Here is a 26,839-nt window from a genome sequence, read left to right as displayed (position 1 = left end):
AAATTTTGAATGCAATCAAAAAATACCCTTGGGACATTCATATAAAAATCTTGCTGCTAATTTGAAATACCTATAATTACACAGCAGAAACAATTATTAATTAAGGTAAGGAAAAGATTTTGTACTCATTAATATTCATCGTTTTTGTCAGTGAAGCCTCATAGCAGACAAATAGAAGGGTTGGAAGAAAAAGAATTCACCTATGACTTTTCATTTATTAGTTGCATCCAAAGAATGTGGTTGTCCTGACAAGAAACACTTCATAAAACCTAGAAGTTGACATAATCTCCTTTTCTGTAAAGAACAGATCTGGCCCTGGTATTGCTTCACTTATTTGAGTTTTTTAAAGTTAATTTTCTTTCAACTAAACTAGATCAGATATTGATTCTTAATTGATACATTTCAAATTTTAATGGAGAATGAAGACATATCCTTTATAGTAATTCAGCTGGAGAGGCATTTAAAGCTAGAGTATTGATTAGCGTTTGCTTGTTTCTGCACAATTGATTGTGAACTGCAGTTAAGTCTTCTTTTTCTGAAATGCTCAGGTTTTATTCTGTAGGATGTTAGGACTTGCATACTAATCATTGTGGGATAATGATTATTTTGCTGTGTCTATATCAAATACATATACCATTTGCAAAGCAAAAAAAAAAAATAAATTCTATTTTGTTATGTTTACTGTGCTTAAAAGGGATGCAATTACTTTTTAGTTAATTTCATTCAGTTTGCTTGGCTTGATATTTTTTTTTTGAAACAGCTGTATGTTTTGTAAATGTGATTGCACATCAAAAGTGATTGCAAAGATATTGCTGGCATCAGGTCAAAAGTAAATAAAAAGCATGTGGTGAGGTTGTAGCTTGGTGCTGGAATGTAGAATTGAATGTGTCACTTGCTGTTCATAGTGAGTGAACCGTGAACCATATCTTGGTGTGATCTCAGAAGTTAAGTTAGAAGTGGGTAAAAACAGCTGGTTAAAGGGTATGATAAAATATCATCTGTTAGTCTCATGAAATATTGGGTAAAAAACCCAAAACCTGTGCTTCAGTGCTGGTACTTCTACATGTAGTCCAGCAAGAGGAAATATTTTGAGATATGCTGCTCTCAGATGCAGAGTTGATTCTGTTACAGTTCCACTAGGTGGTGTCTGTTGGATTAACCTGTATGTGATATTTTTCATTGGCAGATAATTGTGATGATCAGTTGGTTTCTGCTTTGCCTCAGTCATCATTCAGTAGCTCATCAGAGCTGTCTAGCAGTCACAGCCCTGGATTTGCAAGGCTTAATAGAAGAGAGGGTGAGTGAATTGTATTGGTTAATTGTTAATTCTGGGTTGAAATGAAAACAGTTTAAGTATTCAAGAGCATATATTACTGTTTGTATACCAACCATGAACAAGTGCAGTTTCAGCTCAAGGAAGTTCTGAATCTCAACTTCCCACCCTATGGTAAGCTGTCTGACAACATGAGCACTGGAGCTGCTCTGTGGGCTTATTGAATGGGCAGCAGCATCTCTGGATACTGACTTCTGTTTAATTATTACAAATGACAAATCTGATTAATCAACTGTTTCAAAGATGCCATCCTAGGAAACTTCACTGAAATATTTTGTCTTAGGTCAAAATCTAGCCCTAACAATTCAGCCACAATATTAGTGGTGGTTACTTAGAGACATTCAAATATATCAAATTTCCCTCATATAGTCCATTGTTGTATTTAATTGAGAAATATATAAAATAAATCCTAAGAATATTTTGTCCTGCCAAAATAATTTCTGTTATTGAACCTGCATGATTTACTTGAATATTTGCTATGTGTGATAGACAGAAACACTCCAGTGAAGAAGGAATATCCTGATCTATTTTATTAACCTAGTGTGCAGATTTGATAAGCATGAGCTGCTATTTTGAATGAAGTTGTGATATCAATGGAAATTACATATCTTGAAAGGACGTCTCTTAGTTTGAAGTAATATATGCTCTTAGAATTTTAAATAATACATGTATTATCATCAAAGTTAGCATCTTCATATTGGTCTTCCTTAGAAATGTTTGAAAGCTCTTTCCAAGTCTCTCTCCTCATGTGCTATGAAGTTGTTTGTGCCATGTTAAAATGCATTTTTTCAGATTTATAATTTCCTTTGCTTTGTTCTGTACTGTATGCACACATTAGAAATGCTTATCACCTTTCATCTGGTACCATTTGAACTCATGTAGATTCAAAACAGCACGTAGTGTAAATAGAAGATTGTGACTGCCTTCTCATTCTGTGTACGTCAAGTTCACGGTATTCAAAAGATTAGAGATTTGAATGTCTTATTCATTTGTCATTGTTTAGTAATATGATCAGATTGTTTGGCTAGTGTGATGGTTTCAGTTTGAACCGGGTGGAAACACTAATTTTGTCTAGTGGTTTAGGTTTCCTATTTTTCGTTTCTCAGCCAATGCACCAAATAATGTAGGTTTAGTGCTGGCTAAAATTGCCAGTGCACTTACTAGAATTATTTATTTATTTCATGTGAGATATGAATTAGGAAGAGGGTAAAACAGGATCATAACTTAAAAGGTATAAAGAAAATACTATTAACAGAACCAAAAGAATAAGAAGAATCAGAATAAAACTTTCAGAACACTTTTCTTCCCCCTGCCTGGCTTTTTTTTTTTCAGAAGAGACAAAACCTCAGATTTTAAATAAGCTACTACCTATACAATAGTCTTTCATCAGTTCTTGTAGAGAGAGAAGTTTTCTCTTGTCATGCCATGGAGAATTCTCCACAAGAAACAGTTCTCTTGTGGCTTTTCATTTCCACTAATAGCAGCTGCCTGGGAAAAAATCTGCAATTGTGAAGTTCCTCCCATTTTCACAGCTTTTCCAAAGCTGAGTTAATGGGTCATGTAAACTTACAGGGTATTATTTTAAGAATGAGCTGTTTAAAAGCAAAAGTTCTTTTAATCTGTTTCTGAAATTATCTCTGGGAATAGAAGTCTTCTTCTTTCCCAGGTGGTAAAGGGTTTTCATTACTCTTATTTTTTTCTGTGTTCAGGATTCTCCTGGGATCACAACCTTTTCAGCATCTGCTTTGCTTCATCAGTGGATACCTCTGCTCACATCTACAGTTTGAGCACTCCATTCCCCTATACTTCCTCATGAATTAAGGGGGATATTCCTGTGTATCTTAGGCCATCTCCATGGCTTCACTAAAAAAAACTTTCAACCCCAATACTAGGGTATCTCCTCATTCTTCTTCTATCTGGGACTTGACTCCTTCTTTACTGACCTTGGTGTCTTCATTTTGACTTGTACATATCCTCACTTCTATCCTTCTCTCTCCTTTCAGAGAGGATCGAAGTCTGCAGGTCTCCTCTGTGCAGTGAAAAGTTTAATATCTCACCCAGGCCTGCAGATGGTCATGATGGTTTCTGCTGGGCAGTGGCTGAAGCAGTCATGGTGATGGATTTCAGGCTGCACTGGGGCCCTCTCTCTGCCCAGCAGCCGCTGGGGCTGCGGTGGAGGGGGCCTGGCCCAGTCTGGAGCCGCTCCCAGGGCCCAGGGGACCCCAGCTCAGCATGGGTCAGCAGCAGGGGGACAGGGCTTGGTGTCAGCAAGATGTCAGCAGCCAGGGCCCTGTGACCTCCCATCCCCTGCCCAGCCACTGCTGGGGTCTAGCCTGACCGCAGCAGAGCAGGGCTGGCCCGCTGGCACCTGGTTACCTTGTCAAAGCTGGAAGGCAAGAGAGACTTCCCAGGCTTGCTTATCTTTTAAAATGTAGAATTCACAGAGGCAGACCTTTTGGTTCATTCAGATGTAATTTTATGGAATGGTGTAGATGAGGTGAGATCAGAATTTCTTCAGTCTTCAGTAAATTAATCTTAATTAAATTAGTTTTTACTTATATTTTATTTTTATTTTTCAGTGAGAGTAAAAAACTCATTACTTGCTATGGAACCAGGAATACATTTTCTACACTGAATTTCTGTTTAACTCTTTCCTGTGAATTTCCCATGCAGAACCTGATTATATTTGTAGATGTATGTACGTGAAAAGTGAAAGTGAAACATGGAAGTTTTATTTGGATGGAACAAAGCTAGTCATTATATTATATATTAGTCATATATAATAATATATAATAATATATAATATATATATTATATTTTAGTCATGGTTATAAACAAAAACATTTAGCCACACAAGAAATGATTGCTAAACCATACAGACTAGAAAAAAAATCTGTTATTAGGAAGGTATGACATGTGCTGTCAGTGATTTTATGGAAGCAATGAAGACATCATTAGAGTTTTAAAAGAAATTGTTTGACTGAAAGTGGGTTTGACTTTAATATAGCTCACTCTCTACTTTGAATAAAAACAAATCTTTTTTTGCAGCCAAAGTAAGTGGTTGGGTGTGATTGTGACCTCTTAACATTCATTTAGGACAAGCAAATTGTGGTTCCAATACAATAATATGCTTGATTCTTAAAATGCAAAAATTAGGGAAAATTGTATACATTTTAGATGGAAAAAAGTTGAGTATTTTTACACAGTTTACATGGGAGTCAAAATTATGTTCTTCATTAGTAAAGAAATTAACAAAATATGCATATACACCTACACTGTTTCTGTTGGGAATGGAAGGTTTAAAAATAGCAGGAAATTTACCAGAAATGTGGGAAGTTGCACTGAAATAGTTCTTTAACCATGTAGATTTATGTTTACTAAATGTGAAAAAATCAGTAGGAAAAGATAAAGTGATTGAGGAGAGGAAACTGTAGCCTAAAAAATAAAATTACATTATGTACTTTATGTGAAGACATAGTAAAATGATAACAGCGGAGAATGATTAGTAAAACAGCTAACTGAGAATATGTTTTAGCTTTCTCTCTGTAAAGCAAAAAGATAATGTGGTTGAACACCCTGATAACAAAAAAAATATAAATTCCAGTCCATTAGCAGTTAGGGAAAGTGATAACATCCAGGAGTAACTCATTAAATGTTCTTCCGAGTTTTAATTATTACTAGTTCGTTGATTCCCTGAAGTTTTCAGATACTCAGTAGTCAAGCACAGCTAATGAATACTCCTGCTAACTGCTAAAGTAGGTACTCTGACATCAGATTTACTTCCAATAGTGGAAAATTAGATAGAAAAATTAAGTAACAAGAACTAAGTAAAAAAAAACCCCAAACACTAATAGCAGTTGAACATTTTTAATGGAAAAATATTTTTTTTTAAACCAAATTTAATTATTTGAGCTTAGCAGACATAAAATTCAAGGATTTAATATAAATAGAGTTTGACTTTTGGCCTAATGTTGTATGAATTTTTACTTTTAAATAATAGCACTGTATCAATGCAGTCTAGATTGTATGTATTGAGATCTAGCTGGTGGACCTCCTAATCCATTTATGATTACTGTATAAAGGTGTTTTCACAGAAGTTCAAAGGAAACTCTAAGGCCAACTTTATTCAATACTTCTGTTGATTATATAGAAGTAAACACAAATAATTTATGATGAAATGAATAATGACATGAAGATTGTGAAAATGTGAATAATCATGGCAAAGCAATTATGAAGAGACATGGTAATCAATATAACTAAGTGAAATAAATACTTCAACAAGGTGAGTTATAAACTATTTAGAGGAAAGAGCAGAGGTCATACTTATCAAATAGGAAGTGTATTCTACAAATCTGTGACTGAGATTAATCTAGGAATTGAACTAAATTAACAATTCTCCTTAGCTTCTTCTCTAGCAAAAAACCACGAACAAACAAACAAACAAAACAAAAAAAAACCCGAAACAACCCAAAAACCAATCAACAAAAACCCCAAACAAACTAGTGCATAAGTGAACAGATAAAAAGTTTTTATTTTCTATATAGCTTTATACTTTACCACTGAGCTGTGCTGTAGAATTCTGGATCCTGAAAGTCTGGTTGAAATCCTAGGCTGTTTTCCTATGCCAGTGAGAATAGGTGACACAAAAAATGTTCAGGGGAGGTGCTCTCTTTTTACATATCTAGCCACAAGAGAATAAATGAAACGAAAAGGAAAAAAAGAACAAAGGTAAAGTGCTTTTTAGGGTGAAATGAAGCATTCCAAAAGAAGGGAAAAAGCAGTCAGCATTCAGAGCATGCCTGCCTGGAATAGTGATAGGAATTTAAATACCAATACCTAATCAGGACCATCAAGGATATGTTTCTGTCCAGTCATTGCCAATAATTTACATGATGAGTAGTCAGTTGAAGTCTGGCACTGCAGAGGATTTGCTCTATTTGCAAATTCTTTGTGTGTTATCTCCCAGCCAGGATCTGTGAAAGAGCCTTTTACCAGGTGGAGAGAAGGTTGTTTCATTGTTGAGCTCAGCATTTTCTGGTTTTGTCTGCAGTGGGCTGTCAAGCTAGTTGTACACACTTCCTTTTTTCTAATTCACCATTCCAACCCTTGGAAAAGATACATTAATTGCACTATGAATCACCATACCATGAGCTTTTATTCCAAGAACACAAGCCTTCTTTTGAATTAATGAACTTCTGAAACCATGCAAGAAAAAATGCAGAGTACAGTTTTTCTCAAGAGTGAACATACCATTGGAGTAGCCTTAATATTTGGACAGCGAAATAGGTTGGATAAGGATTTGGCTGTGATTATTTTGCCCCATATTCATACACAATTAATTGATCAAAATATGACAGAAGAAAATTGAATATAGAAGTTGTTAAGTAGCCAAAAAAACTGGCTTACAGCTTTCTCTCTCCCTGAAGTAGGAAAAAACCCATGTATTTTAATTATGCTGTCAGCTTACCCTGCCAGTTTTTCAAAAGCAGCCTGGAATTTTGAATGTCTGAACAGCTTTTTTTTTTCCTCTGATGTATATATGGAACTTCTTTGTCTTTTTCATTACCTTTACCTTGCCATTACACTTAGTATCCTGCGCTTTATTTAATACATGTATACTTTTGGTATATTCTTTGATATATTTGAACTGGTATATTGGGTATATTTGATATATTCTTTTTGTCACAAAAAATATTTATAGGGAAGTTTATTCAGTATGGTACTGCAAACTCCATATTTGTTTTTCTTTTTATAAAACAGTATACTTTAATCATATTTTGAGAACTCACGCTAAGTAATCAAAATGGCTAAATGCATTCTAGAAATCAGTAAAGAAAAAACATCAAGTCAACAGTTAAAGAAAAAAGCATTTCTCACACAATAAGAAGGTCTGTTTTCATCAATTTTTATAAGCAGTTTAACCTTCATAATGTAATGCTAACAATTAAAATAAAATGGCAGACAAAGTAAAAAACTTAATTTCAGCTATCATTATATGTCACCAAAGCATAATTAGGAAAAGCTTACCCCCTTCATTTCAGTAGTATGCAAATAAAATTCATTAAAGCTGATATTTTGCTTTAATACAAGAAAAGGAAACTAGAAAAAAAGAAGATTGAGTCTGGTAGTCATCCTTATGTTTTTATAAACTAACAGCAAATCTAAGTTGAGCCATCTAACATCATGACATATTTTTATGACTTACCTCCATTTAATGTATGTATGTATGTAAGAAAAAAGGCAGAAGTAACAATCTCAATCTTTTGCTTTTAAATGAAAAATAATAAGGATTTCTACATGATTTCTGCATAAAGGACCAACTCATGTACTGCTGTCCAGTGAAAGTCCAGGACCATGCAGTTTCTGAGGAAGAAATCAGTTTGGTTTTTTTGGATGGTTTCTTTCCTGTATCTACTACAATAACTGTATCTTTCAGTGAGAACATTACCATTGATCTCTCAGCATATTAATTACAAATTTTTTTCTAATACCACTTTACAGCTTTTTACTTTTTACTTTTATTTTACTTTTTCTACAGAAAATGTTTTTAGTAAGTGTATTAGACACCTTAAAAATATTATTGGGCACATAGGAAAGTTGCATATGGCATTACACATGCATATGTTGCATGTACACAATTTTAAGATGTTCTCAGGAGTACATCAGCATTATTAAAGGTAGAATTTGAAGCAGTATTACTGCATAAATGTCAAAATCTTAATCCTGCTTTTGTTTTGCTGTATCTTCTGTTCATATGTACATATGGTGTGATTCTGATATTGCAAAAAGATGTGGGGTAAGAAGCAAAATGAGAAAAAAAGAAGAAAGAAGAAACTGCTCTTAAACAGAGTGAATAAATAGTATAAAAGATTCACTCACATTTTAAATATTTTCAGCCCATTGTGCTTTCATGAACATTTACAAGGAGTTAGGAATATTTGTACAGTTATTTCAAGAAACCTAATTCCATCCTCGTCATCAAAATTCAGTCAAGCATAACAAAACATAACAAAATGTTTCAACCAGTTATTTTATGTATTTCATCATTGGAATAGAAAAATCCATGATGAAATTCACAGAAGTAAAAAAAAAATGGTAATAAAGGTACTTAATTGCTGAAATTGCTTGGGACTCTTTTCCTACCTGAAATACAGCAATGGGGATGGAAAAAAATACGAACAATAGTTTTGAAAAAATAGGGCTGAACTACAGTATGCAAATATTCTTACAAGCAACCTTGAACAGGCTTGAGAAAAGGGTCAAATAAAAATTTACTTCAAAAATAAGGTTTGCTACAACATGTCTACTATCCTTTTTTGTTAAAGTCAATAGAATAAAAAATAGAAATCTGGACATAACCATTTTGTTCTCCTGAGTTTAGGTAGTTCTAAACAATATACTTTTGAAATCTTAGATGATGGCTGAGTTCTATCCAAAATTTGAATCATTATTGTGTCTTTTAGAGAGTCAAAATAGAATTTGACTCCCAAGATTGCTTTGCAGTAAAAAAGAATTTAAGATCATGCCTTCTTTAATATTTTGCAGGATGGAGAAATAGATCATAAGTGATGATCTGCTTTTCTTAATTTTTTTCTTGTATGCTTGGGCTAAAGGTAAAGGAGCTTGAAATATTTTCTGCTGAAAAAACCTAAAAAGCACCAATTGCTAGAAGGGATAAAACCAGATTTTGAAAATTTCCTAAATTAAAAAAAGTACAACATTTTCTATGTCATGTAATAATGACTAATTTCGCTGCAGTACAAAATAAGGCTGCGTGTCATAAATACCAAGCTTTAGAGAATTATGAAATTTTCCCATTTTAAAGGAGAAGGCTATTACAATAGAAAATATTCCTCCTGCCACACCCCTACGAAAAGTTCAGAGACTTGTACAAGGGATGTCTCTTTTGACATCTCATTTATAATAGTTTTCCTTAGCTTCTTAAGGACCAGCTTTCTGGCATAGAAGACATATTTTTTTTCCCTTTCATCATCCTGCTCATACTGCAATGTTAACGCCACACTAGACTGACTGCGTGGAGACCTCAGGACTCCCAATCTCAAAGCTTTATAAATGGTGTTATTCTAATGAATATCCTATTCACTGTTTCCCTCAGTGTCATATGGGCAGATAATTAATATAAATATAGTCATATTTTTTTATGAAATTATATTGAATTTATATATTACATTATAATCTACATCTTTACATATCTCAAAGATACAGAAAACCATGAACTAAGCCACTTCAGATAAGAGATAAGAGTTGAAAATACATCACGCACTCTTGACACACGTCTTAGAAAGTATCAAACTCATAATATTTAGCTGACAAATGTATAAAGTAGAACTTTCTGGGGAAAAGTGACTTTGGCATGTCTCAGCTTTTTGATTTCTATCCATCTATGGGATAATGATAAAGAATATAGTAATAATTGTATTAATAAAGAATAAGTGAAATACACAGATTTACTAGGTAACGGTACTGTGTATGCAAAATGCATTTTTGCATATGCAATGCCATTTTCATTCACATTTTTAAAATTTCTATCACAAACAGCTCCCACTCGGGACTTTGAAGTGAAATTAGCAATGAATTTCTATTACTTAGCTGTTTTGAATAAATTTCAGTGCTCGTGTGGACAGATGAATAACAGCAGTTTCTGTCTAGCAGTCTTACATCCCTTTTATTTTCATCCTAAACAGGAATAATTTATTTTCCATAAGAATAATTTTCATTTGCCACCTGTTGCATATAGAGTTTGTCAGACAGAGAAACTAGTTCTAGGTCATGAAAATTAGTATAAAATAAACCAAATATATATTTGTTGCTCTATTTTCTTCAGATTTTCAGTGAACAATGAAGTCTATTCATCATTCTTCAATAAATTTCCCTGTTGCAGTACCTTGACTGATAACCAGAGGGGTTGTAACAAATTATCTTGATGTAGATTTTTGAATGAGGGTACAACAAAATTCTGAGCTCCACAGAGAAGAATAAAACAGCACACTAACATCCTTGTCCATGTTGGAATAAATGTCTGTCATTGCTCCTGGTATAAGTATCACAAAAAAGTATGATGGTGCAGCTTTGGCCATATGAACTTTCAAGAAGATTTTTGTACTTGACTTTATGATTTCCATCACTCTCAAGGGAGTTGTTTCCACACCTCCTCCCAATGGTTTAAAGCAGTAGAAAAATGTGAAGTAACTACATCAGAAGGACTTTTATGTACAAATATAAGTGATAATATACTTTTAGTTTGGTGGTTTTGTTGTTTTTTTAACTTTGTGGTGTGATGATCAGTAGTGAGGTAGAGTGGGTAGAACTGATTTGGTTGAAATTAGTAGAAATGTTTATAAATATTGTTAAGTCCCTTATGGTCCCTCCTTTCTGGGAGACTTTTTTGCCTGCCTCTTAATTTCCTTTGTTATTATTAGTCAAAATTAAGAATTCTGTTTTAAGTTTATTAACACAAATTTTAGTTTCTATAATAAAACCATTTAAGATCAATGGAACATATAATAAAAATAATATTTTTATCATTTGTAGGATTGAAGATATTTCTACTAGCAATTTTCTACAGTTAAATAATTTATGAACCAGTTTATTCTCCAAAAAGCCTTTACCTGTGGGTTTTAAAATTTCCATGAATGTGGCATGCCAACTCCTTTGTATGATTTTATAGTTTTTTCAGTTTTAAATATTAGAGACCTAAATTACAGTGTCATGAAGGTTTTAAAATTTAAATAATTTATTTAATGATCTTTCTGTTGTTGTGGTCTCTTCCTAGTGTCACATTGGTAATTGTAGATTATATCTTATGAACCATGTTAAATGAAAATAAAAGGTCATCAGTAAATTAAACTGCTCAGTCTTCAGTACCTTGGGATATAAAAAATCGTTGTCCTTTATATGGTATGTGAACTTTCCTAGACTACCAGCACTACTGATGTTTAGTTTGTTTTAATAAGAACATTACATTTTTTGTTGTTCTCTGGTGAGTTGCATATGGAGTTGTTTGTTTTTGTGGGTGGAAGCTTCTCCATTTTATACAGTCATTTATTCTACATATTAATATGGCTTTCATTCTCTGTTTGAGAACTGAAGTGCAGTTGTGCATTAGTTTCATCATGACTGTGTCTAGAAAGAAAATGAAGGGTACCCTATTTATTCATGCATATGTCTCAGATCAGACTTTTTCTAGAAGGTGATTTGGCTGTTTTATTTTCCAGTGTCTTAACATGCCAGAATTGCCGGTATGCAGTGATAGTCACTGCAAAAGTCAGAGCTGCAAACACTCTGAGGTCAGAAACTGAGTGTTTGTAATGAATTTATCTTACTTTCTGGCTGAGGTATTCTCTAATCCTTCAGCAGAGAATTAACTCAAATAGAAATGGTGCTGCTATCAGATACCTGTGTATCAATTCACTCTAAGGTTGCTGTCTGCCTGAAGCATGCATGGATTGCAGGATATCTTGCTTATACATTACTCCCTCTACCATTTGCACAACATTAAGAGGTCATCGATAAATAGTATGACTTGCAAAGGAACAGAAAAAAAAAAATTATGGTAATTCTACATTGTTGTGAGTGTATTTCACAAAATCATTGCCACAAGGCTAATTTCCCCTGTTTTGGGACAGAAAGATAAGCAAAGAGAAATGTAGCCTTAAATAATCCTGTTTGAGGAAGTAGGTTTAAAGGACAAAGCAAAATAAAAATCCAAAGTAAAATCCAAATTATTAATTGTTGCCTACATTAACAAATGTGTCTCAGGACAGATGAATAACAGCAGTTTCAAAACTAATTATTACTTCTCCAAATACTATAATGAACCAGAAAGTTCAATAGGGATCTTCAAGACTTTTTAAGACTTGAATTCCAGAACAGAATTTTGAGTCCATTACCCGGGAACTTTATGAAAAATAATTATTAAAAAAAATCCATGAGAAACTAAATGTCCAGGAAAATGAGAAGGACTTAGTTAAGATCATTTGCATATTTGCTAGGCTAGTGTTTTACTGCAACATTCAATTTTTTCTAAAAAAGAAAACAATTCTGAAGACTGAAAGAGCATATTTTGCTTAATAGGGGCCAAGAATGGTGAGTAATACAATCGGAGAAATATTATTCCCATTTAATCATCTTTTTTTTTTCTGTTGGTAAATTGAAATTATCTCTTTTAAAATTTTTCAAATGTAACAAAATAGCTGTATTACTGAATATCTTGTGTGAGCAGGATGCTAAATGTATAGCTAATACAAACTTGAAAGGCAGATGGGATTTTAAGTACATAATTAGTGACATTGATCAGGCATTGATTTGAAAATACTCAAAATTGAGATCTCCGGTGTTGCAAGCTGGGAGAAACACAAAGGTGGGAATTTTAACACAGAAACAATACTGAACACTTTGTGCTTTTTGCATCATTTCAGATGACAGCTGTTTATTTCGGTAATACTGCAAAATTCAATTGAAAATTCTAAATTTTTATAAGGGGGTATTACAATAATTTTAATAATTGAATAAAAATATTAAGAAAATGTATAAGTAGATTCTATCAAAATTTTTTCAGCATTATAATTTACTTGTTTTGTGAGTGATGAGTAAGAGGTGTGCACATTTTTTTTAAATATAAAGCAGCTGAATTCTTACTTTAAGATGAGATCTTTGAGCTGTAGAAAGATGAATGTCTTTCTGATAGGAAATCAAAAGTCTCTATTGATTCTAAAGCATAAACTGTCAAAAACACAGTGGCAAAAGCTCACTGATAAATCAAGTTTCAGACAGCCTTGATATTCCAACTTCTAACATTTTAAAAGGGATTAAGCTGCCTCATGTTGAAGTGCACCTGGTTTCTAAATATAGAATGAAGGGATGAAGTGGGATCTTCACTTTTGCTGTTGTTGAGAGGCATAATAGATTTACATCTGGCAAGCAGAACCCTTTGTTTGCAGTTACTGTATGTCTTTAATTCTGAAACAGGATGTCTGCAATTTAACTGCGTTTTTGAAACCACTGATGTTTTTAATTAAGCTCAAAAATAAGCAAGCAAAAAAGAACAGACCACCAAATGTGAACTGTAGCCAAGGATATATTAATTTTGAATTCAGGAGCCTAAGTATTGTAACGTACCTTAAGTCAGACAAGATCAGGGTTACTTTGGAATTAGAATGAACTGGAAAAATACATCTGTTTTTTAAAATAATTTTGGTTTTTCTTCTTTTATTCCAGCTCATTTAACTCAAAAGGTTTCTAATAAGATATTCAGTGGACCATTCTCATGTCTTTCAATGTATTTTAACAATATTTATATGCAAAGGCATAAAGACATCTTACAAACATGTTTTGATTAATAAACCAAGGGAGTTTAAATAGACATTGTAGCTTCATTCATTGTAAGAATTCTGGATAACACATGTGATTTTGTTTTGTTTATTCCTTTTTACGTTAGTGTTTTATCTCTTTAAACTTTCAGTGTGTTCTCACAAATAGCCACCTTGTTAACTGAATATCCTTTTGGTTTTTTTAATATTAAATGTGTGACTCATTACATTTCTAAAAAGAGTACTGCATTCTGAAGTGAGCACTAGTTGGCAAAAGAGAAACCTCTTCCTTTTTAAAAAATAATTGCTCCTGAATATATCTGGTACTAGAAAAGATCTTCAATTTCCTTAAAAAGTGAATGCTTTACAGTTTTCCAAGGTGCATCTATTAGAGGTAAACTATTCTGAATTACTAAAATGCAAGTATTCTGACAGTCTTGCAAAGTTTAACACATCCATACATTTGCATTTTGCTAAGATGCAAATATTCAGTAGAAATAGAAGTAAAAGCTCTTTGATCATTAACTATATGTACCTCATAACTAATCTAAAATACAATAAACCAGAACAGTTTGGTTTTGCTATTGGTTTTAAATGATGAATCAGGATTCTTTTATTTTAAAGGAATAGTTCAAGAAGGTTTTTTTTTCTGTTTGACTTTGCTTTTTGCACTTACCCTCTAGCTCTGTGGCCACATTTAGGCATAAGGTTTTTTTCATATATTGAAAAATATTTTTTTTACTTACCCAGATTTCATTCTATATTACTTTTTTCACACCCTCTAATAGCAGCAATAACTTTAAAGTACATTTTGGAGGGAAATCACTGTATAATAGTATCTATATATAATCACAAGACTAGTTTCTAATATGATGCAGAAGGCCAGCTGTCTACATTTATCAAAAGGTCGACCTTGAAATTTGTAAGCTTGGAAGAGTAGTCATGAAAGAGCAGTTCAGGCAAAAATGAAACAATCCATTGAAATCATAGCTTTCACAAGTCATTACATTGTTTACTATGTTTCCTCAAGGGATTCTTTTGCCTTTTGGATAACTAAGGAGACTTGATTATTTTTCTAGCCTGCAGAAATATAGAAAAGCTTTTATCATTTAATCTTTTTCAAAATGCAAGTGCTAGAGACATAATTATATATACATACAACAAAAAAAAAAAACCCTAATTTGAGCTTATGTCCAGATAAAGCAAAGGAAAATAAACAAAAAAGCCCAGCTCACCTTCTATTTATAACAACAACAACGAATCTCTTATTTTTGCTGTTACATGAATATTTGTCACATAAAATTAATTATGTGATCATAGTTGGGTCCTTAAAGATTTCTTATATACTTACATGGAAGCAAAGATTAAAAAAATTAGACTGTTTTAGGTAGAGATGCTGGAGGGGCCATACTCATGGGTAGGATTCTTCACACTCAAATGAGAAAGCACAAAACCCACGATGGCTTTGTTCTTTAGTAAGAGCATGCCAAGGTATTTTTCTCTAAAAAAATCCAGAAAAGGTATCTGTGTCCGTGTTTCTCATAATTCTTAAAAACTTGTTTCCAGATTCATCTACATGACTGATCATACCTCTCACTGTAGTCTTAAAGACAGTATTTTCAGCTAGAGTGGAATTTTGTGAGCCACTTTTAAGCAGTTCCCTAATACGTATTCATCATTTTCTGGGACTGGGGCTTACAAAGAAACCAGGAAAAACTTGGTAAAATTGAGACTGATTTGGAATTCTGGCACACAAAATTGTAATACCAGGAATGGCTGTATGAATACTGCTGTACTGTTCCACTTAGTGCCAGGATCTGAAGCAGCTGGAGCCTTGTCCTGGGAGGGCACACATAATAACAAACAGGAAGAATTTTCTAAATGTCAAAATTTTGCTTGAGGGAAACCATATTCCCAGTACAGTTTCTGGCTGTATTTCACTTGCAGTAGCTCTCAAGCTCTTTTATGTGCCTTTTACACTAATTTTCCTAACCTTTTCACAATTTCTAGAATCAGAAAAGACAAAGGTACAATTATTTTTGTGTCTTTGTGCTTGCTGAGGCAGTCTTGGCTTATGTGGTTACAAATGTCCTGGCCTTTAGTCCAGGTTCCAGACTGTCTGGACTCAATTTCACAGTTGAACTACCAGAAATTCAAACCAGATATGAAGGCAATGCTCCTGGGTGACTGCCACAGGTAAGAACTGATCTTACAGATACAGGCTATAACATGAAAATAGTTATCAGAATACATTTTCCACCTCAAAATCACTACGGAAATTGAATGTTACCGGCAACTGATTCATGTTTTGGTACCAATAAGCTTTTGACTTCTCATTGAATCAAAAGCAAATAGTATCTTAGTAATCTCATCCATGTCAAAAAGTTGACTACTGACAATATTCTTCATTTGTGCAACATGTTTGACCTTGTTTTATCTTCATCTCCCAGCATCCATATTTATGGGGAAAAAATAAAAAACAAACAAACAAACTAAAACCAACAGAGAACATGTTCTTTCCAGGATCACAATTTATTCTTTCTGAGTGTCATTCATTACCATTCCCTTTTTCAGCCTGCTTAAATACTTTCTTCATATACTCACACATTCAGTATTTATGATGAATCTGGTGCAGTTGTTTTAAACCACTATAACCAAAGTCCACTTAAAGTCTCAGCATTCTCTGTACCAATCTATACTTCTCCCTTTTGATCAAATTCTTATCTTCGTGTATTGAATGTTCTGGCTTCTCATCACTGAAAGAAAACAGATGGAAATGAACTGCAAAATAAATTCCCTCATTTCAGTTCTTATATCTGATGTTAGCCCATAAATCTCAGCAGTGCCAGTACTTCCATGAAGTAGTGCAGGCAGACCTTTCCGAGTTAGCTAATAACCTAATAGTACCCTGATAATTTTTTTTCTGTTTTATATATCAGCTAAATGTGGTGGTTGATAAGAAAAAAGGAGGAAAAAGGCATGTTCTTGGCACATACTCATCACCTATAACAAACAAAATCCTAATATGAATCTTAGAACTGATAAAGGCATTTCTCAGATAAGAAAAAACAAAAACAAAACTAGAAAAAGAGAGGAAATAAGCCTGAAAGATGCAGGTTTTCCATCTACTTGTAAGTCTGACAGAATTTGAAATATTTGGAAGTAATGGATAACCTTAATAATAAACCATAGTACCAAGATTTCCTATAATGTAATTCTTCCTACCTTTTTTACAGATCAGTGGATTTGAAATCCAGACCTATATCTTTTCAATTTCATGTAACTTAATAAGGGAGGAAGAACATGTAGCTCTTGGCAAGCTATGGTTGGGAAATCAACATTCAGAGCTGACATCTAGCTGTAAAAGGCCCCTATAATATGATCAGCTGAGGGCAGGTTTGTGATTGATTTGTGGCCCATTTCAAGCCCTTTTGTATAGTATCCTATTCAGTAAAATACAACTTAGTTGTTAATGCTTAATTACAAAAGGAATAGGAATTGAAAGTGGAATTTCAACTATCAGATTTCTTATTTCTCTGGTAGCTCATATGGTAGATTGTCAGATACTGAGTAAGAAAAAACCCTAACATATTATTTGGGGGTGGGTTTTGTCATTGTATTTTTTTTCTAGAGACTGTACATTGACCTCTGAATTACCTATACTTCGTTACCTAAGAGTAGGTACTTGTTTTTTGGTAAGACTATAATATCTTTGCATGGAGTGTCATATATTTGTATTTTTGATTTAGCCATTTAAAAATTACACAAATTCATTCTATACTAACACAGTTTACAAGAGCATTATATTTAATTTCCTCTTTTTCACCCACAGGTAAGTCTGTGATACTGAGGATATAACCTGTAATAGTGTTGGGAAATAGAACATTCTTGGTTGTCTTATTTTTGAAGCAGTTACATGTTAGTAGCTCTCCAAAAATCCTAATTACCTTCCAGGAGAGAATACTATGATACTATGATACTTCAAAATGCAAAGCACGTGAAAATTTTACAGCTAGTACTTGGGCAGCCTGGTCTTGTGTGTTATTTTGTGACTGCCTGTAGTAGGTGGGAGATGAGAGACGTGGTGACAAAAAAGGGAAAGCCTATTACCCCATTTCCCAAAAAATACCTTTGTGAAAAATTTGGCTTTCTAAACACCCTTTTTTAACCTGTCATCTGCTGCATTACTATAGCATTCTAATCTACTAGGAGAGCAGGTTTATTTATGTTCAGTTTTTTTTTTTTCTGTGAACTCAAATTTAATTACAAGAATAATCAATAAATATATTTATTATATAATAAATATAGATTAATTATATATAATTAATATAATATAAATATATAGTTATTTAATTATAAGAATAAATGTTGACCTTCCTATCCAAATTTTATGCTCAATATCTGAATTCCTTTTCATTTGTTGGCATAAGTTTTGAAGAGTATCATTTCCTTTTTGTGAGGTTTTGGCTTCTATTTTGGTGTTTTCTTAAGATATAAAACTGGTTTAGCTTTGGTAGGCAGATTATAAATTTTTCAGCCAACTTCAGTATTTGACAGTTTATACACTCAGTCAATGTTGTTATTATTTCATGAGTATAAGACTAACATTCTTGCAAAAGCAATCAGAAATTACTTCCTTTTGTTTAGATCGTGATTTTGTTATAGCCCAGCAAAAGGAGAGACTGGAGATACAATAAAGGTTATTTCTTTCTACAAATGACAACAACAGCAAAATATTCAAATATTAATGAGTAATTAATGAACTATTCACTTTCAATTATTAATTAACACGTTCACTACCATCGACTTACTCAATGCCAAAAATCAATATTCTCTAAATATTAGTTTTCAGTGTGAAGAAAATCTCTACTGTACTACATCTTAATTCCCCTGTTTAAGTAGACAGAATTTCCACATAAGGACCAAAACCTGCAAACTCAAAAAATAAACTATTATCATGTAGACTAAAGTGTAATATACATAACATCTCAGTTAGAAGTTTAAAGCTCTAAAGCCACATGTTTTAGAGGCAGAGAGTAAGATTTTATTTTTGGCCAGCTTTTTATCAATTTGGCTTCAATCCTTGACTAAATCTCTGTGGACTACCCAGGAGTAAGTAGAAGCAAGTTCTTGAATTCATAAATCCATTTGCAATTCACTTAGTAACGTACAATTTTTTGCCACTTTAAACTGCTATATCAAATAAGTAATATGCTTTTAGAATTTAAGGGACATTCAGGGATTTGTGTGTATAAATATTTGATTTTCAGATGGATACAGTCAGCTTTCTTTTTCAAGTACGCATGTATACACAGACACATGCACACATGCATATATATATTATGTGTTCATGTGTAAGATATGGCTATATATAATGTGTATACATATATACATCTCTGATGTTAATTATTATAATCTACTTCTAAAAATCTTTGAAATATACAGAGCTAAAATGTCAGTTTAAAGCAGCTACAGTTCCTTAACACTTTACACATAAAAAAAAAAAAAAAAAAAGAAAAAGGAGTATGATTTTTTTTTTTAATATCTATCTAGCAAAGCTTGGATATACTATCATCGAGGATAATGTGTCAGGATATAGAGTTAGTTAAGCAGGTGTATGAATGTTTTTACATAAAGAGCAGCACAAAATGAATGCTGTTAGACCTTAGCTTGCAGTTGGGAATAAATAATAGCATAAATACATATTAAAACAAAGGCTAAATATTGTCTGGTCACATCCTATTAATATCTATATTTTTGCCTTTTATTTTGTCCTAAAAGAGTTCTTTTTATTTTATTAACTAACATTTTATCTCCCTGTGTGTTGTAAGAAGTGGAAAATAATAGGCAAATATGTAATTTAAAATACAATATATTAAATAAGTAATATAAAATACAATGATTTGATTAGTAATCATGATATCAGGTTACAGTTCATCAGGCCCATGTTAAAGAAGTCTCAGTTCACAAAATTAATTCTTAAGGGCAAGAAAAGACAATATAAACATTAATAAGTTGAACTGGATTGCATTAATTTTCATTTTGACTGTTACTTAAATTCTCTACAATATCTTAAGTAATATAATACTTAAAAAAAAAAGTAAAGTTGAATCATGGTAGCCTGCAGAAGTTGCACTGTTCAATCTGTCAAGGTTTTTAACAGTAATATTATTTTTCTGAAAGCTGTAGAAACTTTTCTACACAACAACTACTATGATTTATTTATCATTACATATATTATATAGTCTGATTCTAGTAGCTGTCCATAATGGCTGCCATTAAAAGTAAAAAGCTGTCATGACCTGAAAAGATGGGATCTGAATATGCATAAATACACAGTTTTCAGTCTAAGAAAATCTTTTCAGTTAAACATAATTTTATAAGTAATGCAGCTTAGCTGTGCATTACAGTTGTACACCAGTTGTCTTAAAACTGATGTGAATAAAAAATCCCTGAACTACTCATTTGTCTGTCGAGGTTGGCTGATTTAGTTTCATAAACATTATAATGCTATTTTTGAAAATCACAAATGAGGACTAGTATTATCATAATACTCTGGGAAAAAAATATAAATATCCAGAATCTTGAAAATTGAACCTTTCTCCAGGGACAAAACTTAAGTAAATGGAACTGCAGATTTTCTTCATTGTTAAGCAACTCAATTAATAAATCTTGTCCTCCAATATTGTATGAAACAATAATAAAGTTCTGTTATTTGTAATGTACCACCTACAATTTAAACATTTAACCAACAAAGATGTTATCTCCTAGATAATCAAGTCAGCTGTGGCTTATATTTCTTGATCATGAAATTCCATTAGTCTAGCTCAATCCCATTTTGTCTGTTGTGTTTTCTAGTCGTCATTGTACTCAGGCTTTATGCCAACAAAACTGAGTCAGGAGTCAGTGCTGTACAAAAAGGTTGAAACCTCAAAATGTTCAAATCTCGTCTTATTTGTGACCACTTCTTCCCAAATTCTGTGGGGAAATAATGACATCATAATGCACGAATTCTGAAAAACAGTATGTTGTATGTTACACAAATACACAAAACCAGAAATTGACTTGGACTTGAAGAGAAGCATTATATCTGGGGTTTTTTAACTTCTTTTTATAAGAATATGAATTTTAAACCATGGAAAGTAAATGAATGATTGGTCAAATCTTGACTTTGTAAAAGCTCCATCATAAATTTTTCTAGCAACGTTTTACCATTCGGGTCAATATGAAAAATATTGTTGGAAACAAAATATGGGAGTTAGGGAGGGTTTTACTGAATTCCCAGCTGAGGATCTGGCATAGTGTATCATCTATAGATACCAGTTAATGAAGTGCTAAGTTTCAGGTGACATATATTGTAACAAAAGGCTGGGAGTAATAACTAAAAATATGTAGGGGAAAATGGATGTACCAGTTTTACCTGATTCTTTTATGTTCTTGTCAGGTCAAGTCACTCACAAATGTACAGAAGTGGAACTGCACGTCATATATCTACATGCATACTGTGATGCTTGTACCTTACTCTAAGCCAAAATATAATCAGACTAGACATCTCAGTTGACTTATAGAGTATCTGTCATTCCATTGCAGAATATTAATATTCTTGTGCACGTAAGCACAGACTTTAAAGACCAGAAAGCTGACACTACACTTGTTTTCTTAAAAAAATCACATTCTCCTTGTGCATGTCAGATATACATGCAGGCACATAATCAGCTGGAGCTAGCCAGTGTCTCCCTGATGCTAGCTGTAATAATTACACCCAAAATAATGGAAATAAAATAGATCTTTTCTGTTTTAAGTATGTATACTTAGAATATTTTTGCTTGGAAACTGCAGGTGTCAATATTTTTTCTGTTTGCTTTGCTGTACTGAATGCATCATGTGTACTGAAACAGGTGGCAAAGTCAGTGAATCAGCATTTTGAAAGCTGAAATATATTTTCCAGAAGTACCAAAGTGGATTATTGAGGATTGAGATTAAAGTAGTGATAAAAATGACAAGCACAAACATGTTCATCTGCTCAAAGGTACTGTCTGGCTCATTTTGTTGTAAAGCATACAAACATATCACTTTGCAAAGTAAAACTGGAGATGATACATCTAGTTATATATTAGGATTGGGTGATAAATGTCAAGGGGTTTAAGATTTAGTTTGATAGTATTTTTGAACTTGTTGCTGATCCTTTTACAGTTCACTGATACTGCTGTGCAATACTCTTCAAAGCAGTAGGTAAATCCTCAAGGAAAATGCAATAATATCTGAAACACTCATCTACCAGAGTTTTTTGCAGTGAAGTTTTTTTATACTTGTGTCAATCCGGTTTTATTAAGGGTCACTATTTCCTATTAAAGTGGTGCATTTATATTTGAGGAAACAGGAACAAAATCACAAATGAATGTTTCAATCAGAAAAATACAATTTAGGTACACATATTTGTATGTTTTGGTGTAATTCATGTCACTGGAGATTGTAGCTGGGATTAGGAAATTCAATTTAATGACCCTGATTATTATTATCAGAACCCTGTCATAGTGAAAAATATTTAAAATACTCAGTCTTCTTGTGTCAGATACGCTATGGCCAACTGATCAATGCAAAATTTTTTAAACTTGCTATCTTTTTATTTGAATTCTGTGGCCATAGTCAGTAAAATATTTGGATGACACACTAGCCTGAAGTGAACAGGAGTAAATACTAAAGAACCAGGCTTAATTTGCTTTCAAATTTTGGGTTTGCCTGGTTGTTTCACCCTGGAATTAATGAGAGCAAAACAACTAATAAAGAAAGAAAGAATACTGAAATATACAAGAGAATTAATTGCAGATGTTTAACTGCAAAAAATCTTTATCAATATAAAAATAATTTTGGCCATGAAAACTATGGGTAATTATCACTACTAACCTTAATTTGCAAGACAGGAGTGTAACATGTTTGGCAAGACCACTGAGCAAGGGAAACAAATAGAGGTGAAAGCAGCTTCTCTGTAAAGAACATGTAAAATTTTATTAGCTTTATGGAAGTATAACTTTATAACTGTGATGAATGGTGCATTTGAGCTAGCTATGGGGGGTTTTTGTTTCATTGCAACAAATATTTATACAATAAATATATATTTTCCATTTCCATACAGTTAGTTTCTATTTCCTGACATAAAGCTGTATATACAACAAATCACATCAGTACAGAAATTTGAGTGAGGACGCTGCTTAAATTTAGCAAAAGATGATGGCAAATTTCTTTACTTTTGTTTTCCCCATGAAATTTTCTGTGCATCTTCTATGAACAAAATAAATGCCTTAGGTAAAATTTATAGTGATGAGAGATAAGTAATCCTCAGTTTACTGATTGAGGGAGAAAAAGAGAAGGTTAAATATTGGAAGTAGTGAACCAAACTTTATGCAGAGCAGGATTTACTAATACAGCATCCTAAAGCTGAATATGACCAGAGACTAGAGATAAGTCTATTCTAATAAGGTATTCTGCAAGAATACCTTTTCCTAAGAAGGAGACTTCTGGTTTACTTTCAGTCTTGGATTATTGTCAGAATATGTGCCAAAAAGGGGTACAACTGCAATGTGAAATTTGTAGTTTGTAGTAAGGGATATAGTTTGCTTATCATCAAATGGATGATAATAGCCAAGAATGATGTAAGTCTTTCAATGAACTGTCATAATTCCAAAGCAGTTTTCCTTAAGAAACTGTGGAGAGCAAAAGCTTTTCTTCAGCACAAATCTCTTAGAATGACAATTTTTTTGATGCCTGTCTCCTGCTGGAGGAAGAAAAAAACACCTTTCTAGTATAGTGCAAAAATGGCTTAGAGTGGCTCAGATTATATCCTACACAATGACAGCTTCATTACCTATATGAAAGTTTTTTACTCAAACTTGGGCTTTCTAACGCACACAGAAGATGTTGCCTGCTGTAGGGCCCTGGTGCATAGCACTGTGTGGTATGCCAAGTGATGAAAAGTCTGAACAAAATTGTGGCTTATTTCTTTGAACCATTTCCAGTATGTTTTCCTTCAAATAAACTATCTCCCTTGATGTATTTACATAATGATTAATTGAGGAGAAATGTCCTCAGAGCTTTCTGAAGAAATGTAAAATGGGATTCACTGACTTGCTCACCTAATTTACTGCAAAAGAGGGGGTGAAATAAAGTTACCTACCTTCTTCTGTTGGAATGATGCAAAATAGATCAAGCTTTGTCACTATTAATACCATTTCCTAGTGCCTTTGTGTTGCGCTGATTCAAATTCAAAATGCCTCTGAAACTTCTCTTGACATAGTAACTACTACTTGTCACAAATTATTATTAAAACCTAATATTCATTTTAGAATACCTGTCACAATTTCGAAAGTTAAATTCCTTAAATATTAAATATTCTGACAGTTGAAAAAATAAACACAATTTCTCTTTCTCTTCTGAGATTGTACATGTTTTCTTAATTGATATTCAGTTTCAGAATATCTTAAAATAAGGTTAGACCTTCCTACAAAATTAATCTTATTCTACCTTTGAGGCTACTGAAGTATCTGCTACATTCACCTTCCTTAGAAAGTTCTGTCTGACTGTAGCATTAATATAGTTCTTTTTATGTTCTGCCTCAAAAGTAGCAGAAATTTTTTAGTAGTTTTGATTTCTATTGACAGAGCTGTGCATGCAGCTTGTGAAATAAACACACCTTAGAAAATACACCTTCCCTACATGGATAAGCCAAAACATACTTGTTATGTTTATACTTATTTCTGGAAATTATTCAGATAAATTCATCTCATTATTCAGACTTTAAAAGGCAAGACTTCTTCATTAATTTTGTAACAGCAAAAGTAACTTAGAGGTTTCAGAATCAGATGCCATTCATGGGACTTTTCAGTTTTTATTCAAACAGCATGACTCATGATAAATTCCCATGAGTGAGAAGTTCTGATATCAGGCCCTCAAAAATGTGTCTCTTAGTTATTCTGTCACAGTATCTTCTGAAACCTGGCCAAGAGGTTCTTTACCAATCCAGAAAATGATGGTATTATTTGTTCAGAAGGAAAGGGTGGTACTGAAGACTTTCAGAATTTATATAGTGCAACAGGTTTAGTTTTGTTGTAATATATGGAGATAAGTAGTGTTTTCCAAAAAGAGAACATAATTAAGAGTCGTTTGAAGAAGAAATCGTGTTTTTGATTCCTTGAAATATATCCAAGATTCCATTTTTTTTTATATTGAACTTAACTGATAGCTGTCATTTGTAACATAGGAAAACAAGACCAGGAAACAGCTAAGAAGCTATACATGAAGTTGGATTATGTACATAAGTATTATATATATATAGTATTAATATTAATAAGTATAAGTATTTTTATATATATATAGTATATATATGAAGTATTTCTTAGTCTTCATCAGTTCACCATAGTAGTTAGGACAGCTTCAGCTAATACTTTGTTTCCTAGACACAACTTATTTAAACCGTACAAAAATAGGAGGAAAACTGTGAAGATATTGAACAATTTCTTATGAAATCCAGTTATGGAAGGATACTAAACAATGACACTGTCCTGAAGGACAGCCATGGAGTCTTTTTATACACTGGTAAAGTGACAGGTCACACCTGCTTTTAGTCTCCTCCAAATCAGTAATGTCTCTTTCATGCAGAAAGTAACTGTATACTAGTTAAGTTTCCCCAACTATTCAAAGCCCCTTGTTTTAGCAATCTTTAAAGAGGTATTTCTCTGATCTTACATCTTGGCTGAATGCACTATATCCTACTAACTTGCAAATCTTAAAATCAGAAGGAGAGGAGACTGTGGAGATGAAAACACCAGTTGGTTAGAACATGGTGCTAATAACACAAAGGACATATATTTGATCCGTTTATGGACCACACACTTGAGAGGTGGACTCAATGATACTTGTCAGACTCTTCCAGTTTGGAATATTCTTTGATTCTGTTTCCAAGGCTGTACAGTTTGAGACCAGTTAGACATGTGTCTTTTGTCAGGAAATAACAACTCTTTTTGAAGAGCTGAGTTTTCCTGTGCTGAATGGTTTTTGGTTTTTTAGGTGTTAAGATTGGTTGTTTTGTGTGATAGTTTTAAATACACGTATTATGTAACTATGAGAAAGACTTTTACTGCTAGTAGTCTCATAGGAAACAATAGAATGGAACCTGCAGATAAATTTTGTCACAGAGACTGTCCTGAGAAGTCAGAAAGTTTAAAAAAAACCACTTTGCTTTGTAAACTCCTTCTTAGAGAGGAGTCTAGGTAAGACAGGATCCCTCATAGTCTCAGGTTTAGTAAAAGTTTATATTTTATGGTTTATGTAGGTGTAATTCAGCCTTTATGCAACTTTCTCCAACAGGATTAGGGACCGCAAACCAAATATATTTATATGAATAAAGTATATTCTTTTTTTCAAATTGATGATAATGATTAGACTAAAAAAATTTAATAGGAGTTACTTCCTGCGCAATATGTTTAAAACTACTATTATAGTGCATTACTTTTTTTTTAACTATATTGAAGTAATTATATTAAGACTAGCAAAATAATTGTTACCATAACGTGATTTATGTTACTCAACCATACCAGTGACCCTGGGCAACTCTTTCATTCAGCTTCAAGGAGGAGTAACCTTGAGGGGGTGCCCCCACTCAAGGGAGGAATCGACACATGCATCCTAGAAGGAGCATGTGGCAAGTCCCTGCTGTAAGAAGAGGGACTGCACTTTCATAGTATAAAGTGATTGGCTGTTACTTACATGTTTGAAGGCAGCTGTGTCAGCTCAGCAGCCTGTAGCTCAGCCGCTTTAGATAAATTATGACTATTATCACTTGCTGGTTCCTTCAGAAGGATGTCTGTATGCTGCATCCTCACCTGTATGTGTTTCTGTTGGGAAATGTTCTTCACATCTTCAGAATATTTAGCTTTGGGACTGATGTGTCAGGCTGGCCTCAGTGTTCTTTAACAACACGAGGAGTGTAACCCCTCCTTTCCATCTATAATCAATAACTTTTGCAAATATGGTAAAGTTCAGGCTGTTTTATCTCCACTTAGGCAGAGCATCATGCTACCTATCAAAGGCAAAAAATGAACAGCTATCAAAAATTTGGTTGAAAATTGCAATGCAGAAATTTTATATGTGAAGCAGTGACTGAAGAATAGGATTCTGATCTAGA

The 26,839-nt window shown here is 33.1% G+C and overlaps 1 protein-coding gene across 2 annotated transcripts in view; it reads left to right on the top strand.

Annotated features, from left to right (window-relative positions):
• CNTNAP4 (contactin associated protein family member 4) overlaps positions 1-26,839 on the top strand; it is a 203,400-nt gene that overhangs the window by 44,599 nt on the left and 131,962 nt on the right. For both annotated transcript variants that reach the window (XM_015615186.3, XM_015615184.3), the window contains exon 2: positions 1,187-1,297. In XM_015615186.3, the coding sequence (XP_015470672.1) occupies positions 1,187-1,297 (111 nt within the window). The remainder of the gene's footprint in view (positions 1-1,186; positions 1,298-26,839) is intronic.

This window comes from Parus major, chromosome Z (genome assembly GCF_001522545.3).
Source record: "Parus major isolate Abel chromosome Z, Parus_major1.1, whole genome shotgun sequence".
Classification (NCBI taxonomy): Eukaryota; Metazoa; Chordata; class Aves; order Passeriformes; family Paridae; genus Parus; species Parus major.
The sequence above is the reverse complement of the archived record's forward strand: the minus strand, read 5'-3'. Positions and strand labels throughout refer to the sequence as shown.